The sequence below is a fragment of the Podarcis filfolensis genome (assembly GCF_964270895.1).
Source record: "Podarcis filfolensis genome assembly, chromosome: 1".
Lineage (NCBI taxonomy): Eukaryota > Metazoa > Chordata > Lepidosauria > Squamata > Lacertidae > Podarcis > Podarcis filfolensis.
Window position 1 is genome coordinate 2,518,442 of NC_139604.1, and position 14,267 is coordinate 2,532,708.

At 43.7% G+C, this 14,267-nt stretch overlaps 1 protein-coding gene across 3 annotated transcripts in view; it reads left to right on the forward strand.

Annotated features, from left to right (window-relative positions):
* The first annotated feature begins 737 nt into the window (after positions 1–737).
* Positions 738–14,267, forward strand: part of SPAG16 (sperm associated antigen 16) — a 388,339-nt gene continuing 374,809 nt past the window's right edge. For 2 of the 3 annotated variants that reach the window (XR_014551824.1, XM_083629671.1), the window contains exons 1-3: positions 738–873; positions 8,093–8,139; positions 11,857–11,955. Coding sequence is in view for 2 of the 3 variants with exons in the window: in XM_083629671.1 (XP_083485797.1) it covers positions 822–873; positions 8,093–8,139; positions 11,857–11,955 (198 nt within the window). In the remaining variant the exon portion in view is untranslated. The remainder of the gene's footprint in view (positions 874–8,092; positions 8,140–11,856; positions 11,956–14,267) is intronic. The other variant, XM_083629672.1, reaches the window with a different exon arrangement.

Sequence of the window (14,267 nt, forward strand, 5' to 3'; positions counted from 1 at the left end):
GCTCCTCAGTGTAATGGGGCCCTTTATATGTCCAGCTGTCCTTTGTCAACAACATACTGTCGCTGTTTTGTGTGTGGAATATATGCTGCATGGACCTAATAGGTATCTAAAGCCATTTGCACAGAACAGAATATATTTTGGAAAGGTACATCCAGGTTTTTTCCCCTTTATATTTTTGGGGGGCCCTAAGCTGTAGCTTGTTTAGCTTATACGTAAATCCGGCACTGGATCACCCGATTCATGTGGAGACGTCCGAGCTGGATCATGCTCTTCGATGTGCTTCATTAATTGCTTAGGACTCCTTTTGCTACCTTTGTAATCGTGTCAAACCTTTTCGTCTCATTTGCCCACTCAGCAGGCCTTTAGAAAGCTGAGGTGACTTTCGATCCATTGTCGTATTCTGACTTTTGCACGTTTTCAAGACAGGGCTGTGGGTTGCTCCTCGGTTTTATTACCTTTCTTTCGTTAAGTGCTTTGAGGGGTGGGGTTTTTTATTATTATTTATTATTATTATTATTATTATTATTATTATTCTGTTTCCACAGTCGAGCGGTGTATAAACCTTCTGAGCCAGATAAAGGATACAAAGAAGTACGGCTTTCTTGGAATGCACGCAGCACCGTCAGGACACGTGTGTGACGCGTGAATTCCCACGTTAGCCGGCCAAGGCACGGGCGCGGTTTACACTGGGGTGTTTTTTACGCGGCCGCGGAGCGAGGCGCGCTGGGAGGGGGCGGGGCTGCGGGGTCGCCTGGGCAACGGAGGACGCGCGCGCGGCCTGGTCGGCGGGACGGGCTGAGGCGGCGGCGGCGGCGGCGGCCATGGAGGAGGCGGCGACGGTGACGACCACGGAGGGCACCTTCTGCCTGCAGCGTATCCTTGGGCCGAGCGAGGGGGAGACGCTTCCGCGGAGAGCGCCGCTTGCCGCGCAAACCCAGCAGGACCGTCGCCCGTGCAATTCTTTAGAAACGTCCGGCCTCCTGTCGGCTGTCCTTATCTGTCGCCTTCCACCTGTCTAGCATCTATCTGTCGCCTATCATTGGTCACCTGTCCACCCTGTAATGCATCCCATAATCTAGGTAAAGAACTCCTGGAAGGTTATGTCCAGTCAAAGGCGGCTGTGGCGCTCATCTGGCTTCAGGCCGAGGGAGCTGGCCTTTGTCCGCAGGCAGGTTTCCAGGTCATGTGGCCAGCAGGACTAAAACACCTCTGGCACAACAGAAGACCCTGACGGAAACCAGAGCAGCGCACAGAAATGCCGTTTACCTTCCCGCCGGAGCGGTACCTATTTATCTACTTGCACTTTGACATGCTTTTGAATTGCTAGGTTGGCAGGAGCAGGGACCGAGCAACGGGAGCTCACCCCGTCGGGGGGATTTGAACCGCTGACCTTCTGATCGGCAAGCCCTAGGCTCTGTGGTTTAACCCACAGCGCCACCCGTGTCCCTATCTTTCTATCTATAAATAGGGGCACAGGGATCAATATGGGTGTAGGCGTCTATGTTCAGGGGGGAAAGTTCTTACTGCTTTTATTTAAGCGGGTTTGAGCAAACAAATATAGATTAACTCAAACCAAGTCCTTGTAGGTGGAAAAGTTTGTGCTTTAAGTCCCTTCGGCACTTTTATTCCGTTTGGGACCCCCCCCCCCCGCATCCGGTTTCATACTTCTATTTCCCCATAAATGTGATGATCCCTGTCATTAATTTGCGTAGTTGTAACAGCAACAAGTGATGTAAGAAAATATGTTTCTCTTAAATCCTGCTTTCTGAAGGCCCTGGGAGCAAACCCCAGTTTTGTTCTGTTTGTTCGTAAATTGCTTTGGGTTGCCTTTGGCAAGATAAAGCGACTAACAAATTTAATAAATAATAATAAGGTGATGTAATTTTTTAAAGCACCTTTTATCTTCCTGCACCCTCCTTCAGTCTTCTTAGGATTGCTTTTCCCAAGAGGAGCTGAGTTGGGGCAAAGGTCTCCTTGAAATTTTGCAGCTGGACCTTTTGCATGATAGAAAGGTTTTTGTGGGTTTAGTGGGAGGGGACTGATCCCGGAAAAATAGGCACTGGGTTGCAACCTTGCAACTCAGTCCTCAGAAGCAACTACTAAGTAGGTGTGCATAGGTTTGTAAGGTAAAGGTAAAGGACCCCTAGACAGTTGAGTCCAATCAAATTTGACTATGGGGTGCAGTGCTCATCTCTTTCAGGCTGAGGGAGCCAGTGTTTGTCCACAGACAGCATTTCAGGGTCATGTGGCCAGCATGACTAAACCGCTTCTGGCACAATGGGACACCATGACAGAAGCCAGAGCGCCTGGAAACGCTGCTTGCCTTCCCGCCACAGCAGTACCTACTGTATTTTTCCGTGTATTGGATGAGGTTTTTTGTCTCAAAAACCATGTCAAAAAACTGGGGTCGTCTAATACACGGATAGTGGCATGGCGGGGAGAAGCGGCGTGCCGCCAGCCATTCGGTTGGCGGAAGCATGGCTTCCCCCAATGCTGCAGCTAGCGGGGAGTGATCTGGGGGGTATTTCCTGCCCGCAGCTGCGTGGTGGGGAGGAGCTGTGCACCGCTGGCCAGCTCTTTGATGGGAGCGCAAATCCACCCAATGCCGCTGTGCGTGGGAATTGTTTCCCATGCATGGCGGCATTGGGGGAGGTTGCGCTCCTGCAAACCTGATGGCTAGAGGGAGTGCAAATTCACCCGATGCTGCCGTGTGTGGGAAACGATCTAGGCTAGGGAGTGTTTCCTGCCCACAGCTGCATGGGGGGAGAGGCTCAACAACTTTGGGCCATCTCCCCTCATTTTCTTAAAATATACAAGGGGGCATCAGCGGGAAAGTACGGTATTTATCTACTCTAGATGGTATGCTTTCAAAGTGCTAGGTTGACAGGAGCTGGGACAAAGCAATGGGAGCTCATCCCATTGCTCAGATTCAAATTGCTGACCTTACAAATAGCAAGCGCAAGAAGCTTGGTGGTTTAGACCACAGCACCATCCACGTCCCTGCATAGGTTTGTACTTTGGGCTGAAATGTTGCAGGCTTTCCCATGTAGGTAGAACTCATATTTCCATGTGATGAATGACAGTACGTTCATCTTTCCCATTAACTTGATATTAAAGCAAAAACAGACCACCACAAGTTTGCCAGCTTCCAGGGAGCTTGACCCATAGTTTCAGGGTTTGTAGCTGCCCCATTGCAGTTCTTAAGGGAAGTTAAATGTAAAGATAAAGGGATGGGGAGCAGGCAGTGACAGCATACCCTTTTATTCTTTTCTGACTAATGCACATGTCAGCTATTTTAGAAGAATGTATCTCTGTAGAGCTAAAGCATAAATACCATCTAATTTCAATAAATATGCCTTGAATTGTGAAATATATTAAACTGCTATTTGAACGACAGTCACCTTATCAGGATAAACTAAAGGCATGCACAATACTCAGGCTGCAACCTGATGGCTTTGGAGTAGTTAATACAGAATTCCCAATGCAAATCTGCATGGCATTGTGAAAAGCTTTTGCTTACCTAGTCAGAGCTTATCACAACTAACTAGGCAGGCCTAGCAAGAACCTAGGTTTCTCATACTTCCTTCTTCTAGGTTAGTTATTCAGGATCTTTGGGGAAATGAGTTACATTTGAAGTCTAGGATGCAAAAGCACGGTGGGATTTTATTTTAATAGGACCCAGCTTACCCAAAAGTAATGTTTAAATCATCACCACCTTTTCCATCTTGTTCCTCCAGTACAATATTTCTCTCCCCCCCCCTCTCTCTCTCAGAAAGAGTTTGTGACTCAAGTAGACACGAAGGCAGGTAAACAAATATACCGTATTTTTCGCCCTATAAGACGCACTGGCCCATAGGACGCACCTAGTTTTCAGGGTGGGAAATCAAGGAAAAAAATATGATCCCCCCCCCGCAGCTCTGGGAGCAGCGGACAGGCTGCACTCAGCCTGTGCGCTACTCCAAGACCTTCTCCCTGCTTTTGCGGGAGGTGGCGGAATTCCCCCACCTCCCGCAAAAGCCCACAGGAGCCTCCCGCGACTCCTGCGGTCTTTTCGGCCAGTCAGTCCCTTCTCCCTCCTCGGGGAAAAGCCCCCAAGAGCTGTGCGCTCTTTAAAGGGTGCGCGGCTCCTGCGGGCTTTTCTACGAGGTGGGGGAATTCCCAGCAGAAGCCGCGCAGCCCCTTTAAAGAGCGCACGGCTTTTGCGGGAGGTGGGGGAATTCCCCCATCTCCCGCAAAAGCCCACAGGAGGGAGAAGGGACGGACTCGACCAGTCAGTCTCTTCTCCCTACTTGGGGAAAAGCTCCTGTGGGCTTTTCGATCCAGATTGTGCCCCCCCCCATCCTCTGGGTCTGGCGATGGGGGAAGCGCTGCTTTCCCCCACCGCCAGCCTCAAAGCCGGGTTGGAGAGTAGCAGGAAGGCATCGTGCGCCTTCCCGCTGCCCCCCATCCTCTGGGTCTGGCGATGGGGGAAGCGCTGCTTTCCCCCCACCGCCAGCCTCAAAGAGCAGACTCTCCTGGCTTCAGCGGGAGCAACACAAAGCCTCCGGAGCGCAGGCTTTGGAGGCTTCGCGTTGCTATCGCTGAATCCAAGGAACCTGCATTCGCCCCATAGGACGCACACACATTTCCCCTTCATTTTTGGAGGGGGAAAAGTGCGTCTTATAGGGCGAAAAATACGGTATGTCAAAACACATTGAAAAGAGATCAGTAATGTGACACTGGATATCAGAAGGAGAGGTGTGAAATTTTGAAGTGCAACCTTGCTCTGCCACTGCTTCATTGGGTCCCAGGCTTGCGCCTCCATGCTGTGGCTGTTGGGATCTGAGACTTCGGAGATCTGGCGATTCTAAGGACACATTCCAGCCAGTCAATAAGAGTGCAAAGCAGGTCTAGTGAGGGATCTGGAGGGTGTGTGACTTGAGGAGAGTCTGGAGGGCCAGATAGTCCTGGAGGGTCACATTTTGCCCCAGACCCTGAGGTTCCCACTCCCTGCTATATAGCATCCCTACAAAGTGTCTTTTTCTTGCCTTAAATGTGTAGTCTCCACAGTGAGTCTACAATGAAGTAGCTTAAAGGATCTGCCAAGTCCCATGCCCTTATAAAAATGTACAGAATGCTTTCTGGTTTGAAGTGCCCTAAATTATCAAGCTTTTTCTTCAGCTGCTCTTATTTGAAATATTGGGTGGATTTGGTGTTGTGACATATTTGTCAGCATTGCAGCATCTTCTAATAACATTTAATAGACATTTCAAAAGGGGGAGGGCAGTGAATGGTACTATAACTTACTTTAGATAACATTATTTGTACCATATTGTATCTCCTTCCTGGCCCCAGTAAAACTTGTGCCTCTCCTATTGTCTTCTTACTATACTGAAAGAGTCAACAGCACAGACTGGCTTTCATTGTCCAACTCTGCTCACCAAAAATGAGGAAGGCTTTGACTCATTTGGTAGCTTCTTATAACGAAGAGTCTTGAGGCATCTTAAAGCTTTAGCTTTTGTGGACTACAGTCCACTTCATCAGTTGCATGAAATGTTATCCAGAGCTGTATGCATATCTATCCAAGCATGCATAATGGGGCTGCTGGTGGTATAAACAGTGAGGTCAGAAGGAAATTAAATGCAGTAAAGTACAGAGAGTAACAGTCAATAGTGGCTGTCCACAAAAAAACCCAGTTATTGTTGATACAGATGTCCAGGCATTGGTGAGCCAATTGACACATGACAGAAATCTTTTGTCTCAATTAATTTCACAAATGACAGCATGAAAACACTTGATGAATTGCATTGCGGGGGGTTGGACTAGATGACCCTTGGGTCCTTTCCAACTGTATGATTCTATGAATTGTGGTTCCTTTGCAAATCTCCCCTTGAAGTTCCTTTGTTTAAGGTACAAAGGAACATTTTTTTTCATATTGCCACCTGTGATGTCAGATTAGTGCCTGTTTATTGTTTTGTGTAGGGACAAGCCTGTTCTGTGTAGTGTGCAGAAGGGCATTGTTGGCAGATGATGGCATGTATCACATTGGAAGATGAGCACGTGAATGAACCACTGATATTTTGGAATACATTATTTGGTTGCCAGCGTGGATGTAGCGAGGGGTGGGGGTTCAGCTGCTCCCCCATAAGGTAAATAAATAAAAATACTTAACTAAAAGTAGAAATAATCAGAATATTGGAAATTGAAATGTTCACTGAGGTCACTTGGATGATGTTGTGATGCATTCTGCCAACACAACTGGCAACCTGACTGAGTGATAGGTGTGGCTTCTGCAAACTGACCAATCATGTTGCAGGTAGCTCGGTTCTGGAAGCTTCTCATAGTTTCCATGATTTTCTCCTGAGAGTGTGCACCTGCAAGGCCTGTCAGCTGGAAGTTTCCCCCAGGCTATTTATAACTCATTACCTGGACACTTTACTGTCTTTGTTAGAGCATCATTTCTCACCTGCTTTTTCACTTTTGGCCCTACAACCCTGTATCATGCTGGAGATGACCCCTCAACATGAAAGCCAAGCAGTTCTTATCAGTTGCAAGACTTCGACTGAAGCTGAACTCTGGGACACCATGTGGAAGGAGAAGAAACTCAGCAAAGAGCAGTCCTAGTAAAAGAGGCAGAAATCTTTTACCCTACTACAAAAAGGCTCTGATCTCTCTTGCTCAGTCATGCACCACTTGTACTGTAGAGTGATCATTCAGTACCTTACAGAGAGCAAAGACCTGGCTAAGGTCGACAGTGGCAGGAGCGTCTCAATGGGATATGCCTACTGAGTGTGCACAGAAAAACTGCATCAGAAAAAAGGAGAAATTTGAGAAGGAAGTGCTGAAAAGGTTTTCAGCAAAGCCAAGAAAACTTGTTTTAGTTTAGATTTTTAAAAAATAAAATGAAATATATGTGTTCATTGTAATTTTGTAAAATATAATCATTAACTGCATGAAAGGTACTCCCTGATGTTATTTTTTTATTTGACTTCCTAATTTTCAAATGACTGAAGATTTTGACAGATTTTTCTGAGCAAAAGAAAAGTAATTTAAAACAACTGCCGTAAGAAATTAATTTAAAACAACTGTTGTTGAGACATTTCATTCCTAATCTGCTAGACAGAGCCAGACACAGGATGATGACAGGTGGGTGTACCCCCCCCCCCCCGCCTGCCCACCCCGCATAAATTCTGGTTATACCCATGGTTGCCAGGGTAGTTATAGGGACCCTACAGTTTTGTCCAGAGATATTAGCCCCCTTTTGCATCTTGTGGGTTGCAGTAAACCTGAGAGAGGAGCTTGTAGGTGCTGATACAAAGGAATAGCATGATACAAAGAGCTGCTACCCACCTTCTGGCTTCTGCCAGGCATTGTGAACACTTTTTAAAGGCCCTCTTTCACCGCCCAGTAAAAAGGGCCACAAGTATGCTTTTAAAACACCCAATCAGGATGACTTGTTTGGTGCTGGGGCAACAGATAGCAGACTTCTGTGGCAATTGTGCACTGTGCAGATCATTAAGAAGTTTTAACACCAGAAACACCAAGGTGGAAAATAGTGCCCTTGTGAAGTCTTTTCACCCTCATCCTCTTGACACAGTGCTTCACATCACAGCATCAGTGAATTAGCATTTCCTGTAGAAGTATTAAAAAAAATACAGTCCTAATCCTAGTGAACAATATTTATATCTCATAACAGAAGCATATTTTTGGCAAGCTCAAAAATGACAACCCCCCTCCCAGCAATGAAATTAGAAATGATAATTGAATGGACAGGTACTTTATGAATAAATACAGATATTTATTGGAAGATGTGATAACTCTTGGGAGTTTGTAACACAGTCAAGCTGAGATTAGAATCTGTTCCAGCATCCCTGGAGAAAATAGCAACCTGAATTCCTGAAGCAAAGCAAAGCAAATATTCACTAAATGGTGTTCATAAATGTTTGAGAGCTAAATTTTGTTGCCAGATGTATAGTGGCTTTCCGTGTTGTGTGTGTAGGCAGTCAAGCAGCAAACTGACAGCTCTGAATAGAATTTGCTTATCTCAAGAATTGTAGAGTATGTGTTGCTCAGTAAATACTGTTTACTGTTTTATACTTAACTTAACATTTAGAGGTTTCAGTAGCAGAAAGCTCTGAAGATGACTACCAATATGAAGAGGTAAGAGACGTTAACACAAAAATTGCAACCTATTTTATTTTTAAGTACAAATTGTGATATTGATAAGTGACAGAGAAATACAATTTATTTTATTGTTAGCCACAAAAAATAGTCTTACATGCTTTATTATTTATAAATGAAGGGCAAGGTCTATCCCAGAACTAGGGTGATACCTGGTTTTCAACACTGTGCTATATCACCAGCTAAACATCGAGATATACCGATATATCACAATGTCTGAAATAAGGATGGAGCTATGTAGAGGCATTGGCTGGCTTCATGGTTTATCCCACATAGAATCATAGAGTTGGAAGAGACCACAAGGGCCATCGAGTCCAACCCCCTGCCAAGCAGGAAACACCATCAGAGCACTCCTGACATATGGTTGTCAAGCCTCTGCTTAAAGACCTCCAAAGAAGGAGACTCCACCACACTCCTTGGCAGCAAATTCCACTGTCGAACAGCTCTTACTGTCAGGAAGTTCTTCCTAATGTTTAGGTGGAATCTTCTTTCTTGTAGTTTGGATCCATTGCTCCGTGTCCGCTTCTCTGGAGCAGCAGAAAACAACCTTTCTCCCTCCTCTATGTGACATCCTTTTATATATTTGAACATGGCTATCATATCACCCCTTAACCTCCTCTTCTCCAGGCTAAACATGCCCAGCTCCCTTAGCCGTTCCTCATAAGGCATCGTTTCCAGGCCTTTGACCATTTTGGTTGCCCTCCTCTGGACACGTTCCAGTTTGTCAGTGTCCTTCTTGAACTGTGGTGCCCAGAACTGGACACAGTACTCCAGGTGAGGTCTGACCAGAGCACAATACAGTGGCACTATTACTTCCCTTGATCTAGATGCTATACTCCTATTGATGCAGCCCAGAATTGCATTGGCTTTTTTAGCTGCCGCGTCACACTGTTGGCTCATGTCAAGTTTGTGGTCAACCAAGACTCCTAGATCCTTTTCACATGTACTGCTCTCAAGCCAGGTGTCACCCATCTTGTATTTGTGCCTCTCATTTTTTTTGCCCAAGTGCAATACTTTACATTTCTCCCTGTTAAAATTCATCTTGATTTTTGCCAGTGCCTGTTCTTGTGATTCGCTGCCCCCTGCATGAGGCAGCGGAGACCTGAGCCAGCTGCAGGAATTTAGAGAAGCATTGGCTGGTTTCACTGTTTTTCTCACATTGTGATTGTTGCATAGTGTGCTCGCGAACACACACACACACACATTTCAACTTCAACATCATCATCATTATTCGTGATATATTGCCAGGTCAAAAATTATGAAACCGATGTCACAATATGAACTTCAAACCTACTTACAAGAGGGATATTGACATGGGATTCTATGGATCCCTATTTTCACACACACCTTTTGTGCCCACGCAGATTAGAAGGTCTCTGTGCACTGTGTATCTTCATTATCCTCCATCCTGCCCTCCCACTTGCCCAGATGTAATTTACTTAAACCCTAAACTCAGTAGATCTGACTAGGACAAAATGTGATAAAAGTGTACACTGAACTGATCTTCTGATCCTGTAAAGGTTTGGTTTGGTTTTTTGTTCACTGAATACTGATGTGGAGAGAGGAGAAAACAATGCCTGGTGTAATTTTTCACAAGTGCTGTGCCTGGTTTTATTTTATTCTTTTGCAATTCTTTTTTCTCCTTAACTTTGTATTGTGGTTTCTAAAAAGACATATAACGAACAATCCCCATTCCATGCATGTAAATGTAAATAATACAGTCAAACATTAAGTAAGTTTGTAAATAATCTGGAAATAGAATTGGCCTGATTTAGGATAGAAAATATCTGAATGTTTTTAATCTTATTCTTGCGCAGTTGGTGCCTGAAAAAAATAGTATGTTGTATCAATGAAAAGCTGGTGACTTTAAGCAGAAATTTGTTAATTAGTACTATCTTAATTTAAAATCAGTTAAATGCATCCGGTTAATCCATTCTGGGATAGTACTGGCCACTTGGTGCCTGAATGTTCAACTTATATTTTCATAGTTGCAAGCCTACATGTATGTATGCAAGTGCACATAATTTGTAATGTACCATTGATTCTGTTTATCCCAAGTAATTTATAGGCATTCTCACACTGAAAACAGTGCATGCACTTTTATACTTACGTGTCCATGAAAATGAAAGATAATAAGAAACATCCTGCTTATAGTTTTTCCATTTATTCTTGCTGAATAGTAAAAACATCCATGTAAAATTGCTCAGGGACAGGACTCTGATATGAACCAAATCCTACTGATGCCACAGATAAATATGCTCAGTGACTTCTGAACTTCGGGTAAAACTATGGTCTATAGTATGCTCTCACTTTTAATATCCCATGATTTGGTACACATTTCTAGAACGCTAATTCAGTGGCGTAGCGTGGGGGGTGCAGGGGGGGCTGGCCGCACCGGGCGCAACATCTGGGGTTAGGGCAAATCCACGGGTTAGGGGGCGCAAATCCATGGGTTAGGGGGCGCAAATCCACAGGTTAGGGGGCGCAAATTATTTGCCTTGCCCCGGGTGCTGACAACCCACGCTACGCCACTGCGCTAATTTCATGTAGACTTTGATCCAAAGCAACGTATGTGGAGAAGTTGTATTCTCATGCAAAGGAAAACATTACAGGCATTTTTGTGCATTTACCAAGTTCGCCTGTACAAAATTGGCAGTCTTTAATTGACAGAAACAGTAAACATAGTACCCCATTAAACTGGCAACCTAGTGTCCTGATCTAGAATATTGTGTATATATTGCGTTTGAATATGGAGTTCTCAGCTCATTTAAATAGATGGACCTTATAGCTTCCCCATCCCATAAATACTTATGCAGATTGGGTCCCCTGATGAAAATGAATAAAGAAGGTATATTAGTTAGGGGTATTAAGATATAAGGAGATAATCCTATACTCAGTGGCGTAGCGTGGGGGGTGCAGGGGGGGCCGGCCGCACCGGGCGCACCATCTGGGGTTAGGGCAAATCCATGGGTTAGGGGGCGCAAATCCACGGGTTAGGGGGCGCAAATTACTTGCCTTGCCCCGGGTGCTGACAACCCACGCTACGCCACTGCCTATACTGAATCTGATCTCTGGCCTATGCTGTCTAGCAATACCTCCACTGGGGTTTCAGAAATTCCTAGTTCTATCACCTAAGACCCTTATTTAGGTAGAGACACGACTAAACAAGTAAACAACAACAACAACAACAACAAAAACGAAATAAGTCTAAGTCATACTCAGAGTAGACTCATTGAAATTATGATCTTTAGTTAGTCATGCACATTCATTTCAAAACAAAAAAAAAAATTTTCTTTCCAGTAGCACCTTAAAGACCAACTAAGTTAGTTCTTGGTATGAGCTTTCGTGTGCATGCACACTTCGTCAGATACACTTCGTCAGAAGTGTGCATGCACACGAAAGCTCATACCAAGAACTAACTTAGTTGGTCTTTAAGGTGCTACTGGAAAGAAAAAAAATTTTTTTGTTTTGACTATGGCAGACCAACACGGCTACCTATCTGTAACATTCATTTCAGTGGGACTATTGTGAGTATGATTTAGTTGGATACAGCCCTGAAGCAGGGATCTGACATATACAAAAAGCCATTCCATTGCTGAATTGTGGCAAATAGATTATATAATCTTGGGGATGGAAACAGTTTCCCTCAACTCAGTGGATGTGCTCATTGTATATGTATTTATAATTCTGTCTTAGGTACCAGCCGACGATGAATTTAGCCTGCAAGATGGTGATGAAGATCTGGCAAAGGCTTTATACACTATACAGGAACAGGCTGTTGATGCCCAAATTATGGTAAATATGTTGTTTTTCAAAATATGTGACTACATTGATTCATATGACTTTACAGTTATTAATGTAATATGCATGTGAGTGTGGTGGTTAACAGAATGTTACAGCAAATGCATTATTATTCAAGACTAATGTGAGAGAGAGCAGAGAACTTCTAGATTGAAAAGGGTGACATTATGTTACATCGAAGTGGCAAAACTGAACCAAACTAAGTAGTTTAATCGCACCCCCATTTTCAAATTTTACAATAGTGTCCATAATGAAAGCTGAAATAAACTTGGCATTTTCTATATTTCATATTCAGATATGGTGACATCATCTGGTTGCAATGAAAATAATGGGCATCTAGTGGAAATAAATCCAGTGCAGCTGTCATCCAATTTACATGTTATTGGACAGTTTCAAAACACTTCCTTAAGGAAGGCTAAAGCCATTCAACATTCCCAGTGGAAATACATTCCTTTGCATGTCAGACCTCTGTGCTTTACTGCAACTGTTTCTGAAACTGCCCTAAGCTTCAACAGAGATGCTATTAAAGGAAGGGAGGCTGTTTGAAAATCAGTACTCCAAACTTTCTTTGAGCACATGCAACCTGAAAGTGTTTCTTTAGATCTAGGACATAAATTATATAGAATCTGTGAGTTGTGTTCATGTGTAATTATATATATTTAAAAGGAACAGATAAAAATGAGCCAACGGGGATAATACTCAAGTCTCATCTCAATGAAGGTGTTAAGTGATCCTTAAGCTCCTTTTTCCTTTCAACTGATTCTATTTTTACTTTTGCAACATAGGCCCCTTTCAGAAGGCACACATACTTCTTTTGAAACTTCATGGAATTTAAAAGTAGTGGCTTGAAGAGTGGTGCAGAAGAACAGGAAGAAAAAGGCCAAAAGCCATGCTATGTGTGCACAATCAAGCTCTCTGTTGTAGTCATAAACCCTGAAAAGCAGAAGTATTTTATCAATTTCCGAGCTATTGGAGTAATTGTTTACTGCACAGTTAATTATTACAATTAATGACGAGGAGTTTATTGCAGTTCATTATGGGATGTAACTATGTGTAGATGCATGCTGTATTTGGATTTGGTAACTCTGTAAACCTTCCTTTTCCCCAAGGGCAACTTTTTATTTCCTTTTATTTTGTTTTAGCCACTGTGTTTTCTTGTTTTGAAACTTTCTGGAGTTTATTGTAATCCAGGTTTCCTCATATGTAAAAACAGATCAAATCAACATTTTAAAATTGAAACTGGCCCTCCTTACAACTCCATGGAAGGAGAAGGGAGGAGTGCATGAGTGCAATGCTTTGCTTGGGCTCACTGCAGCTTGTGCATGTAAAGCTAACCATAGCTTAACATTACATGCAAACATAGTCAGTGGGTAAAGATCAAGACTGCTGGACCAGGGATGACTGAAAATGAAAGCAAAGGCTAGATAAATTAATATATCATAGCATAGTATAAATTTTTGGTGATCCAAATGTTATTACTTTGCTTGAAATACGTTTGGGAAGGTTTTACCCAGAAAGATGGTATATTATTATTTACAATAAACAAACAAATAAGTAAATAATACTTAATGGCAATTGAACCAGTGCCTTGACTAACTATTATTTTCAGGTTCAGTTTGGAATTGTTTTTCCATAGCTTTACAACTCAAAGACGTGTTTGTCTTCTTATGGAAACAGGGTCAGTCATGTGTAGCTGGCTAACATGGTGCTCATTTGGGCCTCAACGAAGTGGTTGGATGCATGTTTTGATGTGGCTATAACAATAAATACCCCACCCAGAGCCCCTAGTTGTTGAATGAAACTAGTTATATGTTGTTGGAACTAGATTCGTGTAAGTTATTACTTTAAGGATATAGTCCTGTGCATAAACACTTGGAACTCAGTGGTGTTAGACTTGTGAAGTCAGTTGGCCCATAATCTGTTACACTGGGCCAACCATCTGTTGTTGATTCTTCATCACATGTCAGTCAGTGTGATCAGCAGAGTATGCAAAGCTCCAGCAGACTCATTCAGTGTTAGCTCACCATGCTGTACTGTTACCGTATAGCATGTAACCTTCAGCTTCACCACTGATACCGCACACTTAACTAATGCTGGTGAATGCAGCCTTTGCTTTATACCCACCATTGCACTTATGCACATTCCTTAGAGAACGGGAGGGTGGATGAGTAATACTTTAGGCCTTCTGGCCTTAGGCTGCTTCTAAAGCCCAGTACAGCTGCATCCAGCTAAGCAGAATCCAGATGTGGAGGTTGGGCAACTCAAGACATGGACCAAGAAGTTAGTGCAATTTCACTCATTATTCT